Raw genomic sequence first — 14,248 nt, forward strand, 5'->3', positions numbered from 1 at the left:
GGAGACATCTACCATTGATTATATTTTTGCCAGTGAACATCTGATTGAAAGTGATACGAACATGCTTGTGCAATTTAATCCGGCGAGTGATCATGCAATGCTTTCACTTGATTTGAACCTAAAGAAACTAAATAAAAAGAGAAAGGTTTATTGTGCACAAACGATTGTCAATGTCAGGGGTACAAGGATAAAGTGGAATCCTGTAAAAACAGACAAATTCAATAAACTCATGTTACATGATTTTGAGAATAGATCTCTAGAATCAAAAAAGGAAATATACTCGGTTAGTAAATTTGGCAAGCTACTAGGATCCACGTTAGCAGGGTTTGAGCAACCCACCCCTGGAATAGCCTCTCGAAAAAATTGTCATAAACAAGTGTTTGATCTCGATGTGAAGCTTCATAGAGCACAGTTGAATAAGGATCTACGAGTTATAAAAAGGTTGAAGTTGTCATCAGAAAATGTTAAAGAACAATGTAGAATCCGGCGTCAAGCCTACAAGAATTGGAGGTTTCACCATCATGCCTTAATAATACAGAAGGATGGTGAGACTATGCTTAGGGCAATGCATGAATCCAACTCTAGGAATTATTGGGCCCTAATTAATAGTACAGAGATTTCACAAATTCAATTGACTATAAACCCCATTAGTGAAAAAGTGTGGTCTGATTACTTCGAGAAATTGTATGCACCCTCCAGTAATGATGGTTTTACGATGGGTTGGAAGAGACATAATTGGGTATTAGATGTATCTGTAGAAAAAATTCTATTCATGATGAAGAAAATGAAAGCATCAAGTACTCCTGGTCCCATATAATTGTGATGAACACTAATGAAATAGGTTGCATAAGGAAATTAATTCCTGAGGAAAGAAAGACCTGCAGATTCTGCATGAACAAAGAGATCGCCGAAACACTGTTACATTTGTTGTTGGTGTGCCCTAGCTTGAATAATGAAAGACTGGCATATTTCTCAGACTTTGTATATGACACTTCATGTGTAATAAGGGAGCAAATTTGGTATGAAATGCTCCATGGAACAAATAATCTGCTAAAACTAAGAGTTATTTAATTTTTAAAGTGCGTATGTAACGTGTCATAAATAGAGAAATGCATCGTAACACAAATTAACATTAGCATTGATAAGGCGTTTACGCATTGTTGACATAAGGAAGATTGAAAGTTAGAAGGTAAACTTTACGTTTTGGTTATGTATAAGAGAAAAGTATTGTATTTTGTATTTTAATGTTCTTTTAGCTTTTGTTACTGAAATTTTGTAAAGGTTTGTGTAAACCAATATACAATAAATAAAAAAATAAAAAAAGATATGATATGATATGGCATTTATTAGGTGCCTATAGACAAGTGTTTCAAGGCACGATGAGGCAAGGGAGGGGGAACAGAGGGAAGACAGTGACAACAATCATACTAGGCCAGGTGACATTAAGATGGCACAAGTGCAGGGGAGAGGGGATGGGGGAAAGAGTGGGGGAAAGGGTAGGGGGCAGTGCAGTACATAGGATAGCAGTAAGATAAATAAGGATAATAATATAAGAGTGGCCAGCTGCTGGCAAGTGCAGTGTCAAGTGCTGGTAAGGGGCTGTGGGGATACATAAACAATCCCTGAGTGCAAGGGTTGCCAGGCGGGCAGTGCAGGTGTGCAGCTGGTGTGGAGGGGACCTGGGCCCGAGATCAGAGGGTAGCCAGGTAACCAGTGCAGTTTCAGGTTCAGCCAGGAGATCAGCAGGGGAGAGGAGAGAAAGCAGAAACAAAGAGGAAGGTCTTGAGGTGCTTCCGGAACAGAGATGGTTCTCTGCAAGTTTCAGAGAGGCAGGGAGGCTGTTCCAGAGGTAGGCACCAGCCGAAGAAAGAAATCTACCAGCAACTCGCTGCTTGGAGAAGCGACTGAACCTGAGGGAGTTGGAGGTGGATGAGTGAAGAGCTCAAGAAAGAATATATTTAAGAAGAAAGTTTAAAGGTATCGAGATGCCAGGCCCCAGAAGGGCTTGTGGACAATGCAGAGGGTTTTGAACTTAATCCTCGCCACCACTGGGAGCCAGTGCAGGGATTTCATTCCTGGAGATATACGATCCCTGGGCTTGAGGCCAAGGACAAGTCTTGCAGTCCTGTTTTGGATGAGTTGCAGAGGGTGGAAAGTAGAGGCAGGCAGATTTAGAAAGAGGCGGTTGCAGTAGTCCGGCCTAGAGAAAACCAGAGCTCTGGAGACAGTGATCTTCTGGGGGAAGGAGAGGAAAGGAAGAATACCTCTGAGGAAGTGGACGGAAAGAAAGCACCAGAGGTAGCAGAGTGGTTGGCAAGAGAAGAGAGAAGAACTGGATAGGAAGGCAGGGATTAGGATATGGTGAATAAAGAGTTGGGGAAAAACCAGGCAGGAACTCTAGGGGATAAAAAACCAGCCAGGTGTACCACATGAACAGGCAAAAGGCCTGGCAAACACCACAGTAATCCTCCTTGATGAAACCCATTGATGACCTGATAGTTCTACGTCATTTCATCGCCGTATATTTCAACGCCTGGCATTTAAACATGTACATTATAACAAAAATATTCATAGAATTATTTTTTGGGGGGTTCATCCCCCAATGCCCACCTTACTCCACCTATTTTAACCTAATCACTACCCACCCAAACACTTATCTGCCCTTCCACACCCCCCTAAAAAATGTGATGGACCTTTTCGTTATAATGTGCACGTGTAAATGCCAGGCTTTGAAATATAAGGCGATGAAAGGACGTTGCACCGCCCTGACAGCACTGATCAAAAAAGATCTTCTTGCAGGCCGAGCTAAAGAATGTTCTCTGAATCTATTTACAGCACTTGTTGGATGTCTCTTGTGACCATGCAAGAAGGGCATGTGGCTTCGTTTACTAGGTCAAGATCACACCTGAAAAATCTGTAAGACTTCCACCATAGAGCTTGCCAGAGGCACGCTCTAAGGCGGTGGAAGAAGAGGTCCAGAAGATGCTGCTGGTTGGTGTCATTAAGCCCTCTGAGAGTCACTGGGCATCTACTATTGGACTTCTGCCCAAAACCAACTGGCGTTGGAGTACTGTTTCAACTTCCCAGGGTAAATTATATATTTTTTTTATATTTGTTTATTGGTCAAAAACAAGTTCAACCTTAACAAAACATCAAACAATGTAAAAGAAGATAAGTAAAAGGTCAAGTACAGAAATAAAAAGTATAAAACACAATTAGACAGAAAGACATTTCATAATGTGGTTAGTCCTCAATTGGTTGTATCAGAAATAAAACCAGTTCATTTGTGACTAAAAAGATGCATTTCATGATGCGATCGGAATGCCAAATTGTGTATCCTCAAGAGTGTATCCTCAAAAGTAAAGGGATTATAATGGCCTGTTTATACTTGTTCAAATTGGGTCACATCATTTCAATTCAGGCTGTTAATAAAAGTAACTACTGAGACCACCATTGACATTTGCATACCTTCAATGCATTTTCCACAAAAGGATTCCCGATACAAACAAGCAACTGAGTCAAAGTATTTTTGAAAACAGCAGTACCTCCTACTTCTCAGTGTAAATCATTCTGCGAGCAAGTGCTTCAGTGTTTCAATTTTACCTGCCTGTTTGCAAAATCTACATTCAGCTTCTGTCACCAAGAGCATTTTCCATCTAAGCAGAACCTCCGATTTGGAAGAAGGTTCCAACGGAACCGCAGAAAGGTATCCCTGATCTTGGCACTTTGGAATTGCACCAGGTAGGGAAACGCAGTCCCTTTGTTTCTGTGTTCGTATTGCAAATGGAACAAGCTGGTGTTGTCATGCAGGCTTTCTGTATTTGAACACCAATTATGTGCAAAAAGTATTTTTTAACCCGTTCTGGGTTGTTTATTAATTCGTCCTTTCACATCTCTAACATGCACAGTATGATTTCACAGCTGTTAGTACGATTTGCCAGGCTCCGTACCCGGCCTGAATTCATTGCCTCAGCAATGGCCAGGTACAAGGTGTTTTACGCATTGTCGTAAAAATTTAACGTATAATAACAAGAGACGCCAATGACTTTTGGCTTTCAAGGAAGTCAGCCCAAGTTTGTGTCTAATGGCACTCACGGGTACTGAGTTTGGGACACCTAATACCTTGCCCCAGATCAAACCCTCAAGCCGGGTGAGATAGTCCAGAGCCCAGTCTTCCAATAGTGCAATGTCATAGAACAGTTTTGGGCTGATTTTACCCTCGGAAAATCTCATTAAAGGGACAAAAGAAAACTTGCAATAGCGAAACTTAATTCTTTTCATTTGGGGAATATTATAATTGGATAGCCAAGATAAGTTATCTTGTCACATAGAGGGACAGAACGAGCTGCGTCTGGAGGGCAATTGAGGGGTAGAGGCATAAAAGGTGCTTGTTTCCGCTGAGCTGTCATCCCCACCGTATAAAATATTGGAGATGTCACCGCTGTTGATCCATGTCTTTGTTCGAGTCTCATTGCAGTTGATGTTGCCACCTCCCTGTCTCCAAGGTTGATGCCCCATCCCCTCGCTCTGGGTAAACTTGAGCTGGGTTAAGCTCTTCCTCCCCTCCATCCAAGGGATTTGCTCGTTCCGAGGTGGCTGCTTGGTGAGGACTGCAGCTACTCCTGCAGCCTTCTGGGCTAGGGGGATTTAAACACTAATTGTCAGTTGTTGTGGGCGTGGTCGGCAAAGGCATCTCGCTGGCTATTTCCAACAGTTGTTCTTGAAGCGACTTGTGGTAGTGCTTTGACAGGCTTCTTAAACCGAACATTTATGATCGTGTTGAGCAAATTCAAACGATGTAAAGTATATTTCACAGCTGTCCTTATGTGGGCTAGAGCAGGGTGGAGAATTTCACACATGCAGGCTCGCCCTTGCCTTCTGTCCCGTTGTGAACCACGGTAAACCACCCTTACTCCACTCCCGCGCTCAATATGTCTGAAGGTTTTTGAGATGTGCTCCACCCCACCTCCATGCAGTAAATGAAAGGGCAAACAGACCGCTCAGCCCAGCACCACAGTAAACCACTCTTACTCCCCTCGGACCCAGGGTAAATGAGATTTTGAAGATGAATGCCTACACCATGCTGAGGAGAGATGAGATGATCAAGCACATTGGGCCTGCAAAGTACAGCACGACACTCACTCTCACCAAAGGGCTATTGGAAAATCCAATTGGCCATGGAAGACTTACAGAAAACAGCCTTCATCGCCTGAATGGGCTTGCACCACTTCACGGGGTTATCTGCTCGAATTTACAACACATCTGCAAAGACCAACTTGCTTTTTGTCTCCTGATTTGTTCTCTCTATCTTTTGTCAACGTCCCTATCATCTTGCCCTATCCTCTGACGTCATGTGCCCTGATCGCTTTCCCTCTTGTTTCTTTTCCCTTGCCCGTGGCCCTTGTTTCTCTGCCCTCATGAATCTATTGGCATTTCTCTTGTGAGGTCTGGGCACTCTTCGAGAGTAAAACTGCTGGTACACTGCAATATCTGCTTGTGATGTTTCTAAGGTTGTTTTACATATACTCTTAACTATTGTTGCAGTGTAAGTAGCAAGCAATTATTTGATGTTTTGTATCTTGCAGTCATTCATTATAATCCGTAACATATCATGTTCTTGTTCGTATAGAAAGTCAATATTTAAACAAATGTATTTTTAAAAAAAGAAAGGGGAAAAAAGCGTGGTCTGTTTTTAGTGAGTTCACAAAGGTGCTAGTTTAGAGGAACGTGTTCAAGATGTCCATTTTGGGATTAAGCAGTTATTAAAATTCCATGAAGGAGACAGAGATTAGAAACACCTCTAGGGTGCTAAGAATCACAGGGGAAATGGGTTAAGGAATTGGGGGCCAGATGTGAAAATTCGACGTCCAGTGCAAAGCCACCCACTTGTGAATGTGTGATCACAATCCCCCCATGTACAAGAACTCTCAATGTATCAAATGGCAAAGTTAAGAGTGCTCAGAGAAGGGGTAATTGAGTTGTGCTGCGGATGGCACTCAGAGGGGAGTGGAATGCAGGGAAATGAAAATATGTTATACTAAAGAGGTTTCTTTGAATTAAGGAGATTCACTGTTGCATACAAAGCAAAATAAAATAATTGCTCGATGAAGCCCTCGAGAAATTTCTAAAGAAATCTGTGATATTGTATTTGTGTTAATCCCATGTTGGGGTAAGGAAAGTTTATTGTTTCAAAGCGGAATTACAAAACCACAACTAATTTTGAAATAATGATCGGACAATGATTTGGGAAGGGCAACTGGCCATTGTTAATGGGAATACCATGCTAGTATACTTGCCCAACCAGTCAGGGTTCCAAATAAGAGAAGCACCTACCTAATTCACTACCTAAAGTCAGGAAAATACGAGTAAGGGGCGTGCATGTGTGAGCCCTTTTATGCCACAAGCACTGCTCTGGTGATGTGTTCAGACCAGTGAGTGACATGAACAGCACCTTGCAGAAAGAGGCCCACTGCTATACTACTTTCCGATGTGAAGGCAGCCTCAACAATTTAAAAAAACGTATCTTCATTCATGTCAATTCCTAGCTAGAAAAAATCCTGAATTACAGAAAAAAATACTATTTTTAAAATTAAAATATATTTTACTTGCCTAAAAATGTACTAGTCAGAAATTAAAATTAGGGTTTTGCTCACTCAAAATACTTTACTTACAACTGCCCAAAATGGGGATTAAAATACCGTTACCTTAAATTCATAAGTGAAGCTCTGTTCCCTCCCAAAGAAAGAATTGACAGATCTGGCACTGAGTTGCTAGCTACCTCCTCGGCATGTGACTGATATGCCCTGTATATGAGAGCAACTTAGATAACAATAAATCATTGAAGTTTTTTCAATAAATTGGGAATCATTTGGGAATCTAATTTATTAGGAGTCAGAACTCTACAACTGTTACAGAGGACGGAATTGAAAGAAGAAACCACTCTATCTCTCACCTGCATAAAAATCAATGCCTTTTCCCTGTAGATTCTTTGAAAGTATGATATTAGAAATCTTACTTCTCTGATGTAATGACCTTCAAAATACTTGTCCCACACCATGTTCAGCTTTCATGTTTTTTCTGCCCACACAATGCGTGACTTTGCACTTGATTGCATTCACCCCTAGATGCCCTTGCGAGACCTAACCTTCACCCCCTCCCTCCAGCTGTCACCCCAAATGTAGCATACGTGTCCTCTACAAACCATCATGTCTCACTCCTGCAATGTTAGGTACAAATGCACTTAATAGATGCCTACCCAGAGGGGAGCCTTGTGTTGAGGTTGGGTTTGAGTGGTTTCGGTGTGATATTTACACTAGCTGTTTTCATCAGGGCATTTCTAGAGCTAGATGTCACCTTGCATTAGCAAGAACTCTGTGGGACGTCGAAGCATATTGCTTTTTGTTGTGGTACACAACATTTTGCTTAGTTACTTCAATACAAGGCATCAAAACCTGACATTTTGTAATGTTCATATAGAAAGAAGGGTTTTGTGCTTTGCTCTCAGTAATCCTTTATTTAGTGGTATTATGTTCCCTTGTTGCCAACACCTGTGCTTCTTCAAGGATAGGTGTTTCGGAAGCATGCACAGCATTTGATGAAAAGTAGCAGCAGGATAACTAGGGAGATCTCAAGAGGGACCTACCACCCTGCTTCCATTAGCACTGCAACACTACTGCATAAAGGACAACTGAGTACAAAGCACCAAGGCGTTCAACCCTGCTTCCTATGCAAGAGCCAGGAAACCACGCATTTGGCAGCAGAGCACATTATAACTCCCAGGAACATAACATAACACAACATAACAACATAACCATGTAACATCGTTAGCAGAACACTGTTTTTCAGCACAAGAGCTTTAGCTGTGGCTCGCAATAAAAACATGGCTACTGATCTCTAGGAAAGGTGCTACGCGGAGGCAGTAACTGCAGATGCTCACAGTCCATGTGATTTCAGTAATAATAAACCGAACTAACGTGGCATCAAACCTTTGAGTGTACATTAGGGTGCATAGTTATTAATACAGTTGAAGCATCTACTCTGAGGCTTGATGGTACAGAGATCAAGACAGAATTTCACAGTTCACGAGAGTGGATCTCTTGATTGCATGCAGCTAATACACCTGTTCCATTTTGTATGACTAGGCTCCTTGAACACATCTATATTTCTCAGGGTGAGGTAAGTTTGCATCTATCCCAGCATGCAGCAGATCACTTCATTCCTATTTCTGGTCACAATTAAATGTGGTGCTGGCCGAGGGTGGGGAACATGTATGCAGGTGCTGTGGGATGTGCAGCATGGGAGCACAACCATTTTGGCCAACCAGGAGGCTGGATTGGTCTGCACACTCTTTTTGTCTGGAATCGCAGACACTCTGCTGCTTCCGATGGTATAGATAATTCTCTTCTGCTCCATTCTCTCTCATGTTTAGGTTTCAGTGGATCGGTGCTGCAATGGAGTCATTATTACTTGACAAGTCACACTTATTCTGCGTCTTGGGCTGGTCTTGCTTCCTCTACTATGCCTCTCCAGTACGGGGTTACCCAGGGCTCTGTCCTGAGTCCCCTACTTTTCTCTCTCTACACAATTCCACTTGCCTCTCTTATTCCTTCTTTTGGTCTGTCTCATCATCTCTATGCTGACGATACGCAGCTCTCTCTATCATTCTCTTCTTTCTCTTCGTCTATACACTCTACTCTTACTTCCTGTCTTCTTGCAATTCAGTCTTGGATGTCGGCCCACTTTCTTCATCTAAATCCCTCCAAGACTGAGGTACTTTTCATTCCTGCTTCAACTCTTCCTCCTCCTTTGCCTCCCCCCTCCATTTGCTTTGCCCCCTCCTCTCTGCCCATTTCTCTTTCTGCCTGGAATCTTAGTGTAATCCTTGGCTCATCTCGTTTTTTTTTCTCCTCATATTTCTGCCCTCTCAAGCTCATGTCAGTTCTATCTCTGTAATAGTCAGAAGGCTACACCATTTCTAACTTTCTTTTTCACAAACATTCTTATTTCTTCCCTACTTTTCTCCCCAACTGTTCTATTGCTCCTCTCTGTTACTTGGCCGCCCTGCAGCTCCCCTCCCCCCTCTTCTTTTCATTTATAATTCTGCTATTTATCTTCTCTTTCCCTTATCTTCCTGTGAGTCCATCGCCCCAGCTCTTGCTTCTCTTCGATGGCTCCCCTTTGAGTCACAGCTGTTGTTCAATCAATTTTCTAGGTCTAAACGCCTGCATGGTCTTGCCCCACTGTATCTCTCCACTCTCATCACTTTGTATATCCCACCTTGTTCTCTCCGTTCTCAGTCGCATTTTCTTCTTATTGTCAATTGCCCCCCTTGTGCTAACTCCTGCTTTTGTTCCCTTTCTCTCTTGGCCTGAAAGCACTAGAACATGATTCCTCTCTCTCTTTCTTCCCTGTCCTCTCTTTCTGTTTTCTGATGTCATCTTAAATCATCTACTTACTGCTTAACTGTGCCTTTTAATTCTGTTTTTCAAATTTTGTTTGACATTACTTGTACCGCTTTTACATCTGAACAGCAGTTTTGGCATATAGCGTTATATAAATAAAAATAAAATCACTTAAACTAATCTGAGCACACTGAACATTCTGGTCTCTTGACTGGCCGAAAACATCACCTACCCGATGGCACCAGAATTTCAGCCTCTTGGATTATGCGTAATCCCACCCAATCCAAATTCCACATCATCGGTGGAATGGTGGACGGGGCGGTGTTTGCACCCAATACATCATTCTGATACATCTATTAGTCTCTGTAATTTCTCACACTCCTACCGCTCAGCCCACCGCAACACTAGACCTTTCCTGTTCCCTTTTCCCCAGTGTCAGAAAGAGTTTTGTATTAATCCTAGTAGCTCAACCAACATAAATTAGCCTCTCACGGTATTGTCATAACGGTTTTAAGAGATGGGCATAAAGAGGTAATGTATAATACAAAACACTGTACAAAGTACCATCAAAAGAACACAGAAAAAGAGACAATCTGCATATGTTATGGATAAGTGAGATTTATGAATAATCAAATACCGAAAGAACAAACAAACTCACCCAAGATCACTCTCTGTGGGATGAGCCCAGGGCTTTTAGCGGATCTCGTTTCTGAGAAAGGCGGCCAAATATCCATGAGGTCCGATGGAAGAGTAGTCAGCTTATTGCTGGAGATGTCCAGGTAGGTAATATTGCTCAGGTACTTGCCCGCCTCGGACGGTATGCTTGCAAGTTTGTTGTTGTGCAGATCGAGGGTCCGGAGGCTTGGCATTTCAGCTAAGGACTCCCATGGGAAGGTCGGCAGAACATTTCCATCCAAGCGTAACTCGTGAAGCTGCTTCAGGTTGTAGAAGCTGCTGGTGTCGATACCAGAGATGCAGTTGTAGGTCACCCAGAGGTACTTCAGGTCAACCAGGTAGTAGAAAGATTCTGTAGGAATTTTACGGATCACTGTCTTCTCAATCCGGAGTTTGACGGTGTCCACTGGAACATTGATAGGGATGTCATACATGTCAGGATCGTTGCACAGGACTGATCTGTCATTCACATGTAAATGGCAGGAAAGAAAGAAAGGTAGCAATTAATACACGAAATATTAAAGTATTTCAATTTCCTACATTGTTTGACATTTTAATATGGAAAACACTGTTCATATTAATAGTGCGCAAGGTCGATATATTGAAAGGCAGCTGCAATGTCACCATTTCATTTGTATGACTTGCTTTGCCTACTTGCACAAGAGGACTGTAACTGCTGTGCATTGTCTGCATGCTCACTATGCGGACTGGTTATGTTATTTAAAACAAGGCATTCCAGTATTATCCCTGGAGGAAATGTCATAATGTTCCCTGCTTTGCTCCAGGGTGCATGGGGCAGCAACTCAGTGGGCTAGAACCCCAACACCAACTATGTTATGCAAGGTCAGGGGGCGATATGAGGAGGATCCCTTGGTCCAACCCCACAGCACCAGGGGTTGGAGGCAGGAGACAAACATATAACTTCAACTCCTGCTACTAGCCCTTTAAATGTCTTCCTTTGGGAGGCAAAGATAACCACTGTGGCTGCATCTATGCAGACAGGCAAGAGTTGTACATGGGTAAAGAATAAGCACAGGTTACCAACTTGTGTTTCCAAAATGATTCCATTCTAGTGAGAGCTGCAGCCCAGGAGATGAACACAAGTAGTTGCTGGCCCCCCCACTGTTACCCTACAAATGCTGCGTGTGCCCTTTTTATGGCCGCATTTAGGGGATCTGGAGATCCAAGATGGCAGTCCAGACTAGTATAAGCTCCATTTACAGAGCAGAATGGGCAGCAGGAAATACATCATTGAATGTACCTGGATCCTTAACACACAACCAATTCCAAAATTGCAACATCATGGCTCATGCAGGCTGTAGACAGCAGGTGGCTCCGGAGGAATGATCGAGCTTCCATAAAAGCGTGGCACAACAACAGTGAATGTGGATGTTTGGAGTAGCAGAGCAAACCGATGCAGAGAGGTGGACATGCAGAAGAGCTGAAGGTGCAGGAGTAGGAGGAGGTGCAGAGTGAGCTGTGGGTGTAGGAGGAGCAGGAATGGAAAGAGCTGATGGTGCAGGAGTGGGAGTTTTGTTTATTTAAGGGACGCTACCAAAACTGTGGCCACAGGTAATGGCCCACCACGGACAAGGACATCTCCCATCAAGTCGAGTTGTGCTTAAGACACCAGGGAAAGACCCAGTGAGACTTTTGGGAAAGCCTTTCTAAAGCAAGAAGACGTTTGATTTGATTTTGGCTTTCTTTTTGTTTACAACCGCTGAGTTGTCCAACTTTTGTGAAAGACAAAAATGAACCTGTGATTCGCTGGAGCGCACTCCTTCTTGAAAGTATGGTAGTGGTGTTTGTTAATAGTAAATATTTGAAACTATAGGTCGATTATGTGTGCAAGGGAGAGAACAGGCATCTCTGACACACTAAGCTGCCACTACATACTGAGAAAAAAGTAGTGTCCAAATTGGAGGACACTCCTGTCCCATTCATACCAATTGTATTGAGGAAACTCAATCAAAGCTTAATGGATATAAATCAACTATTTTCAGACAATTGGTTACACTTTCAGTGGTTTTGAATCTGCTGACAAGTCTCAGTCTTTTATTAATACATAGATCAATCATAAACAAACAGTGATCAGAACTATATTGATCTCTATGCATTTCGGGAGATGACTCCCTTCATCAGGAGCATGAAACTCTTTAGCTATTGGGCCTCATTACAAGCATGGCGGTACCCGTACCTGTATGGCAGGCAAGGCTACCGCCATGCTCACTACCAGCAGAGCCACCCACGATTGGGTATTAACCGGGCCATTACGAGTTGAATGGGCCGGTAATTTACCATTCGCGGGTGACGGTATTGCCGGGCTCCCAATCCCCATGGCAGAATGGGGTGGGGAGCATGGATGCGCCGGCACCGTTGATAACGGTGCTGGCGCAATTACGAGTTATGCTCGCGGGTGCCGCACAGCCCGCCAGGTAAAACCTAGCAGGCTGTCAGGCACCCGCGAGCATAACTCGTAATTCGGCAGTACGGAATGAACGGTGCCAGTGCCTTACCGGCACCGTTCATACCATCACCACCAACATCATAATGAGGCCCATTGGCTTTAACATAACTTCGAGGACTTCATGTGTCTACAAATGTAAGTAGAGAGAACTTTCATGAGTATTGCCAATTATGGCCCACATATGTTTTAACACACTGGGCCTCATTACGAGCATGGCGGTAGCCGTGCCTGTATGGCAGGCACAGCTACCGCCATGCTCGCTACCGGCACCGCCTTCCACGATTGGGCAATAACCGGCCCATTACGAGATGAATGGGCCGGTAATTGCCCATTCGCGGGTGTAGGTATTGCCGGGCTCCCGATCCTCACTTTGTCACATAGGGTAGAATGGGGCTGGGGAGCATGGATGCGCTGGCACCAACGGTGCCGGCGCAATTACGAGTTATGCTCACGGGTGCCGCACAGCCCGCCAGGAAAGACCTGTCGGGCTGTCAGAAACTCGCAAGCAGAACTCATAATGCCGCAGGACGGTATGAACAGTACCGGTGCCTTACCGGCACCGTTCATACCATCACCGGCAGGGTCGTAATGAGGCCCATTGAGTTTATATAAGGTAACAAAGCATCTTCTGTGCAATAAGATTATATAAAGTGTTATCTAAATTCACCTTAGAATAAGCACGTGGAAATCGTTCATTTATATCCATTAAGCTTTGATTGAGTTTCCTCAATACAATTGGTGTGCATGGGACAGGAGTGTCCTCCAATTTGGACACTACTTGTCCAACCTTTGAACAGATTCACAAAACAAACCTGCGTTGGCCTACATTCATAAGTTGTTTCCTCTGTGGCATCCGATTGGCAGTGACAGAAACCAAACAACTCACAAAGGGAGCAAAGGAGGTCTGACTGAGCAAGAGAGTTATGGAAAGGGATTGTGAAAGGGGTTTGAAATAGTGTAGGGGTGAGACGGGAACCAGTAAGAATGAGAGAAACAGAAATTAAGTGGGAGACTGAGAAATCGAGAGGGACATGCTGAGAGAAAGAAACAAACATTTAAGATGGAAGTATTCAGAGACTTCAAGATATGAAGACTTGGTGGGGAGAAGGGGTGAGACAGTGGGCCTCATTACAAGTTTGGTGGTATCTGTGCGGTAACGGTGCTGGCATATCACCAAACTGTGTTAAGACAGCCCAAAAAGTCCCAAACAGACCCAGAGGAACTGAAGTCAATCCAAACCAGACTCAAATGAGGAAGTAGACAAAAGTGCACAGCAAAACACAGCTTTATTATCATCTGAATAACGCAGGGGCCGCATAAAAGCATTCATATTTTGTGACTCTCGAAATACCAATTTTAAAAACTGCCTAAATACTAGATGTGTTATCAGTGACATCATTACATAATTCCATTTTACAAAAACCTATGGGAAATGGGGATAGGTTAGTGAGCTTGGCTACATTTGGCTTCGAAAGGGGTTCAACATTTGATTTGATTAGACACACCTATATTGATAAAAGTAAAATTATATCACCTCACTGACAAGGGATTGGTTGGCATATTACTTGATGGGCGGCATGACATTAAGGAGTCTGATGGGTTGCCTCTATGTTACCCAACCTTGGACACTTGACATGTTATCAAAATATGAGCCAGACAGATATTAGCGGACCGGGGAGGGGCAGAAGCCATAGATGACATAGTC

General features: G+C 43.4%; 1 protein-coding gene across 1 annotated transcript in view; it reads right to left on the reverse strand.

The window, feature by feature from the left end:
* The window catches only part of LRIT3 (leucine rich repeat, Ig-like and transmembrane domains 3), a 351,531-nt gene that overhangs the window by 149,508 nt on the left and 187,775 nt on the right, over nucleotides 1–14,248 (reverse strand). The window contains exon 2 of the mRNA XM_069630736.1: nucleotides 10,060–10,535. Within this exon, the coding sequence (XP_069486837.1) occupies nucleotides 10,060–10,535 (476 nt within the window). The remainder of the gene's footprint in view (nucleotides 1–10,059; nucleotides 10,536–14,248) is intronic.

Source organism: Ambystoma mexicanum, chromosome 6q, assembly GCF_040938575.1.
Source record: "Ambystoma mexicanum isolate Mex_15411 chromosome 6q, UKY_AmexF1_1, whole genome shotgun sequence".
In the NCBI taxonomy this organism is placed as follows: domain Eukaryota; kingdom Metazoa; phylum Chordata; class Amphibia; order Caudata; family Ambystomatidae; genus Ambystoma; species Ambystoma mexicanum.